The 6,787-nt window shown below is 27.2% G+C and overlaps 1 protein-coding gene across 1 annotated transcript; it reads left to right on the forward strand.

Annotated features, from left to right (window-relative positions):
- Positions 1-3,997: 3,997 nt before the first annotated feature.
- Positions 3,998-6,161, forward strand: LOC115700481 (SPX domain-containing protein 4). Its single transcript, XM_030628023.2, has 3 exons — positions 3,998-4,468; positions 5,008-5,173; positions 5,383-6,161. Exons 1-3 carry the CDS (start codon positions 4,172-4,174, stop codon positions 5,838-5,840), a joined length of 921 nt encoding a protein of 306 aa, XP_030483883.2. The 5' UTR covers positions 3,998-4,171; the 3' UTR covers positions 5,841-6,161.
- The last annotated feature ends 626 nt before the right edge of the window (positions 6,162-6,787 follow it).

Genomic DNA, 6,787 nt, shown 5'->3' on the forward strand with positions numbered 1-6,787 from the left:
AATAATCGTTTTCTTTTAATTCAATATGGTATCCGAGTAAACGAAGTATGAGAAGTAATGAGGTGATGAAAAGAAATGAATGAAGAATGTAATAAATTTATAAGCATGAAGAATAAATCCCAGACCTCCACGTAGTAAAAATAAAAAAGTATGAATAATTAGTTTTATAATTATCTATGTAAAGAAAATTTCTTAAGCATAGGCAAATGTCTAATGTTGATGAGTAATAAGTTTTGTATAATAAAATAAATTAATAGTAGCTGCCAATAAAATCATTGATAATTTATATTATATATATCTATTGTGCACTATACTAAAACCTCATATTTATATTGTTTTTGTTCCTATTATCAAATGTTTAGTTAGAACCCCTAACTAATTAGCAAAAAAATGGGTATATTGGACTACAAAATTGAAAGAAAGTTTGTGATACAAAACAAAAATGTAAGCACTTAGTTTGATGAGTAATGATATTTTATGGTAATAGTATAAAATTTCCCAAAAGGAAAGAAAAAGAAAAAAAGAAAGAAAAGGCTAGGAGCTCAATTAAAATGAGCAACAAATGCATTTTGTAGTGGATAATAACAATATGAGTGATTAGAATTTATTCCATCCAATAAGGATTGGTTTTGTCAAAAAGCTTTATTCTTTCTTTGTTGGATAGAGAAGTTTATACCATGGGAATATCTTAAAAAGTGTTCACAATATATTCCTTTAGTTGAAAAGAAAAAAGAGTTGGTTGTTAGTTGTTATTGTTAAATTATTGGCTGAGAATAGTGAATATTAAATATTCGTTGCAATCTGGGTTTTTCCATCCAAAGGAATCAATATTGTATGTACCTCAAATTCATATAATGCTACTAATGACCCTTTCATGAGAATGTGACAACTTTAATAACCTATTAAAGTGTTCCTTTTACTACAAAGTTGATTGGTTGAGATTGAAAAGTAAACAAAGTTAGTTTTATGAGAATAATTTCACTATAAGAGAGTTATTTTAGTCGTCGTTTAAGAAAAATTTTCAAGTTGCTTGAGTACAAAGTTTAAATATAGGATCTAATAAGAATGTTGAATTGGACGCTAACAAAGAGCATAGATAAGTTAGGTCTGTGTCTAGAGCTCACCTAGTTTAGAAGTCTAATTTTTTTTTTTTTTATCCTTAAGATATTTTTTTACTAATTCTAAAAATACCACATCTCTTTTTTAAATGAGAGTCCAATTTTTTTTGAAATAATTGCACAAATCAACGTCATCTTTAAATTATTTATAAAATTGTCTTAGACTAATTTATTGTTTCAAATACCGATAAACACGTCTACCGAAATTTAAAGTTGACGAGATGTTTTCTTTTACATTTTATTCTCTCTTAGTTGATATATAATGAATTGCATGTTTTGTTTTTCTTTTTATATATTCTAATTGATATACAATCAATTGCTTTTTTTATGTGAATAAAGGACGCATATTCTTTTTTCATTTTCTTTATTTCGTTTTCTTTATTATTTTAAAAGTTTTATCAACCACATAATTTAATATATGGGAAACATATATTATAATATTTATTGTAGCAACCCATAAAATTAGATGGTATACTTATTTTGTTCAAATATAATATTTAGTTACTTGTTAATAATTTATAAAAGAAAGAGAAAGGTTACTTTTATCTTGTTCATCTTTTTTTTTTATATCAAAAATAATATATCTTTCCCACAACTCAAAATATGGTTTAAAATTGCTAAAAAAAAAGTAACCTCAAGGTATCTTAAATAATAAAATAACATATAATATAGTCTAAAAATTTAAAAAAAAAAAAAATCATAGTTTTAAGGTTATCCGATTAAAATAAGCAACTAAAAATGTGTATAAGAAAAAAATTATTTCATATAATTTTTTTATAATAAAAAGTAACTAATTGATATATTATTTACATCAAAAGCAACTAAAACGTTGCTTTTTTTAAAACTTGCAAAACACTGAAAATTCTGGAAGCGAGAATTTTCAAGGTTTTCCTATTTTCAGTAATAATTTTGAATTTCGGTACTTATGCTGACATGGCACATCGGTATATGCGCAAAAAAATTTGTTGAAGGTATTTTTATAAATAAAATCAGTTTTTGGTATAATATTAAAAAGACCCCATTTTTTTTTCTATGACTCGCATAAAAGAGTTAGACAGTTTGAACCATTAAGACTCCTTATATTAAAAAACTTATTTTTTTTAATCATCCTTATGTATAATAATATAATAATTTTTTTTATAATGTATACACTGTTCGTAACACTAAGCATGCATTTCCAAAAACTTAATAATAAAAACTTGTGATGACTCTAAAATTATTATTTATTCTAAAATTAATGTTATATGATTTTCTTTTAAAAAAATTAAATTTATAAATTATTGATTAATAATTTTATTAAAATAAAAAATTAAATTTTAATTTTTTGTCTAAAGTCTCCAAACCGGTTGAAAGAACCCTGCCATACATCAAAGTCAAAAGACAAATCAAATACTAATAACAATTAATATTGAAATAACAATATTAATTAGGATAATACTACAAAACTTTGATCAAATTATACTTCAAAAGACAAAAGATAATAATAAATTAAAATAAAAATAATAAAATATACCCAAGTACAACTAATTCATATACTTTATTTTTATTTTTATATTTTAAGAAATAATACATGTATGTACACTTTATTAAAAAACTATATAATAACATTATGTCAGTACATATTATGACAGAAATTATTGTAAAATAAAATTAGAATATGAATAGTGAGTGACGTAGTTTATACCTGAGTATAAAGTATATACCACCATTTATTTATTTTAATCATTTTATACATTATTGTATTTGTATAGTATAATATATAACTCTTGTAGCTGTGCCATTATGCTATTTTTTTGAAACTATTTTATGAATTTAAATTATAATCCATAGTACCAAATTACAAAATAGTATGATAAAAACATAATCACATTTCCTATAAAATAAAAGAAAACAGTAACTATAAAAATTGATTGATTTATAGTGATAAAATACTTACATTCGAAGTGATTTAAATTCTCAAAATTATACCAAAAAAAAAAAAGTCACACTACGAATAATAAAAATAATAATAATAATAATTACTATTATTATAGAAATAAATAAATGATTCATACATATTTGATAAAAGCATATAATGGCATATTCATAGCATGAGCATCGAGATCTATATATATAAAGTCATACATGAAAGACGAATAAAACTTCCAAATCCACACATATAACAAAATAATTGTGTTTTATCTTATTATTAATAAATATAATAAAACTTTTCTTTTATTTTTTTATTAGATATATATATATATATGATGAGTGTTAATTATTATTTTTTAATTAATTTTTACATTACACGTGGATTTTTTTCTCTTATATGTTATAGTTACAATAGTATTCTTGTAAATTTTTAAAAAAATTCTAAATAGTTTACAATACTTAAAACATAATTTTTGATTTCGGTACTATAACTATTCGAAATTTTTCAAAACTAATATTATAATTATAACAAATATAATTATAAAAAAAATTCTACCATATATTTTTAAGCACAAAGGTTGACTAAAAATTTTTAATTAATTAATATTAGAGTAATTTGTGATATAATTACTTAAATTTAACTTCTAATTGCAAATAAATACTTAAATTTAATTTTTAACGGTAATAATATCTAAGTTATATTTCTAAAACTTTTACCGTTAAGTGTGAAGTTAATAACCACATGTCTACCGTGTATGTGCAATGGAGAATTAAATTTAAGAGTTTAAATCACAAATTACTTTTATTATTAATATTTAGAACTTGTGAGCACCCAATACTTTTTATAACTAATTCTTTATAATTAGTTAGTGATATTTTTTAATATATAAAACTCGATATTTAATTATATCAATATTAATATAATTCCGATAAAAATATTAAGAAACAATACATTTTAAAAAGAATTCGTATTCACAAATCACAATCGTCCAACTCAAATATATTCTCATGTCGATTCTCTTTCATTCTTTTCCTTCACAAAAATATCTCTCTAATCTCTATTCAATATGCTAATTTTTCTCCAACCAAAAACAGCCAAAGCCATAGCTCATACCTCTTAGCTCTTTCTTTCTTTGGTTTCAATGAAGTTCGGGAAAGAGTTCACAACCCATCTAGAAGATACCCTCCCGGAATGGAGGGACAAGTTTCTCTGCTACAAACCTCTCAAGAAGTTCCTCAAGACCTTTCCCACAAACCCATCTGATCAACATCAACCCTTCGAGGCTGTTGCTCCGGCGGCTCTAGAAGGCTTTGAAGATCAGGGCAACCCTCCTTTGGCTGAACTACAAGATTGGTTCATTAGAATTCTCAATGAAGAACTCGACAAGTTCAACGATTTCTATGTTGATAAAGAGGAAGAATTCGTTATTCGTTTTCAGGTGAGAACAATTTTACTTGCCTTTTTTTGAATTGGGTATGAGAAATTTAGGATAATTATATAATTCGATGGATTTAATAGAAAATTTTGGTTCTTTTGTGTTTCTTTTAATAGCTTAGTTAGGTTTGTATAATTATGAAAAGTGAAAACTTTATTCCCAATTGAGAATGGTTAACAGAATTAGTCTTATTGATAGAATAATTATGAAAAGGGTTGTTTCAGATGTGAATAAATTCAATTGTCAATTGAATTTTTCAGAGATAGAAATCAGGTGATTCAGATTGGAAGATGTTTAAACTTGTAGCCATGGTTTCTATTATAGATTCCATTACAGCATTGTAATTAAGTTTGCCTTTGAATCAAATGCTCAAATTTCAATCATGTTATGTTTTCTCTTTCAATAATTGACTCTCATGCTGTCAGTGTTATGGCCTGTTTCAAATGGTATTATCAATTTTGCAACTAATTTAGAAACCCAATATTTGTTTTTAGAATCATTGTCTGGTCTTTACAATCTTATCATTCATGCTAATGTTACAGGAGCTGAAAGAACGAATCGAACGAGTAAAGGAGAAGAGCAACAATGGTAGAGCCTTTACATCAGAAAGCGAGTTCAGTGAAGAAATTATGGACATTCGAAGGGACTTTGTTGCCATTCATGGAGAGATGGTCCTTCTCAAAAATTATAGCTCCCTAAACTTTGCAGGTACACAAACGATTTCGTCACTTCTTTTCTTCCTCATCTAACTAATAATTTTGGTAAGAGCTTTTGTCACATTACATAGGGAGATGGTGCTTCTAAAATTGTAGCAATCCTGTATCATACAGGTACAGGTTCTTCATTTCATTGTTAGATTGCTTAGACGAAATTTGTAGTTAAGTTCTGAAATTACATTCCTTTTATGTTTTTAATAGGACTTGTTAAAATTCTGAAGAAGTATGATAAACGAACTGGGGGACTGTTGCGTTTACCCTTCACGCAACTGGCCCTTCGCCAACCATCCTTCTCTACCGAGCCTCTCACAAGGCTAGTCCGTGAATGTGAGGCAAATCTCGAGCTTCTCTTCCCGCTGGAAGCTGAAATCATTGAGTCAACCCCACCCTTGCAAGACAAGACAAACCAGCAATTGAACAACCATGCAAATATAACCGAGACACCATCAAATCTCGGGGAAGACACAGTGTACTTATATCGAAGCACAATCGCTGCTATGAGAGCTATACGAGGTCTTCAAAAAGCAAGCTCTACTTACAATCCATTGTCGTTTTCATCTGTGTTTAGGAGCCAGGAAGACGAGGGAAGTGGGGCTGTAACATCTGAAAACTCCGCTTCAAGTACTCCCAACACTTCTCAGAACGGTGAAGAAGACTGAGCAAGAGAGTTCCCGCTCTGTATGACTCTGACTGCATTTTTTTTCATCGATTGGTTGCTGTTTTGTATTTGATTTCAATTTCTTCTAGCAGGTTGGAGTTGAATAACAGGGGCTCTGTTCTTTACAGCTCCTGTACCATTAAAATGAACCCTTTAATAAGTGGTGCTCTTTGTGTACAAAGTAAACTAACTACAGTGGGAGTTTCTCTTTTACAACATTTCCATGTTTGTTTATCTTGGTTCCTTAAAACACACGGATTTGTATATTTGTGATGTTTGTTTACATGGATAATAAGATTGTTATTTCTGATTTTGTCTTTTATTTTGGAACATTTTGATAGAAACTAGAACATTTTGTTAATTAAATAATTGCTGCAAATTATGTTTTAAATATATCAAAGTTTACATGAACAATTCTTTCTACCATGCTCAAATTTCTGAAGTTCATATACCGAAATCGCTGCAACATTGGTCTGTTCAAATTTAAACAAATCAAAAGCTACAACTTACAAGATTGCTCAGTTTTTGTGTGCTAGTTTGGGCAGCCGGGAAGAAAGGCAGAGAAAAATGGTTAAGGAATGGGAATTTTTACCTCTTGAATTTTGACATGTACTAAACTAAATCATGTTCTTTGAATTTTTCTAGTCGTTAAAATTGTCTCTCGAACTATTGAGATTGTTAGATTTAAAATTTTTATCTAATTTTACTAAAGAAAGTCGTGGATGAAAATTTAGGAGCACAATTTGGTACATATCAAAGTTTACGGGACATGATTTTATTAATATCAAAGTTTGGGACATGATTTTATAAATATTAAAGTTTGAGAGGCACGATTTAGTACACGGATAATCACCATATTAACAAAATTAAATGAAATTAGACAACAATCTCTTTAAATTCAACAATCTCAATACATCAGAAAGAACTTTTAATGACCTTAAAAGTTTA

This window comes from Cannabis sativa, chromosome 8 (assembly GCF_029168945.1).
Source record: "Cannabis sativa cultivar Pink pepper isolate KNU-18-1 chromosome 8, ASM2916894v1, whole genome shotgun sequence".
Classification (NCBI taxonomy): domain Eukaryota; kingdom Viridiplantae; phylum Streptophyta; class Magnoliopsida; order Rosales; family Cannabaceae; genus Cannabis; species Cannabis sativa.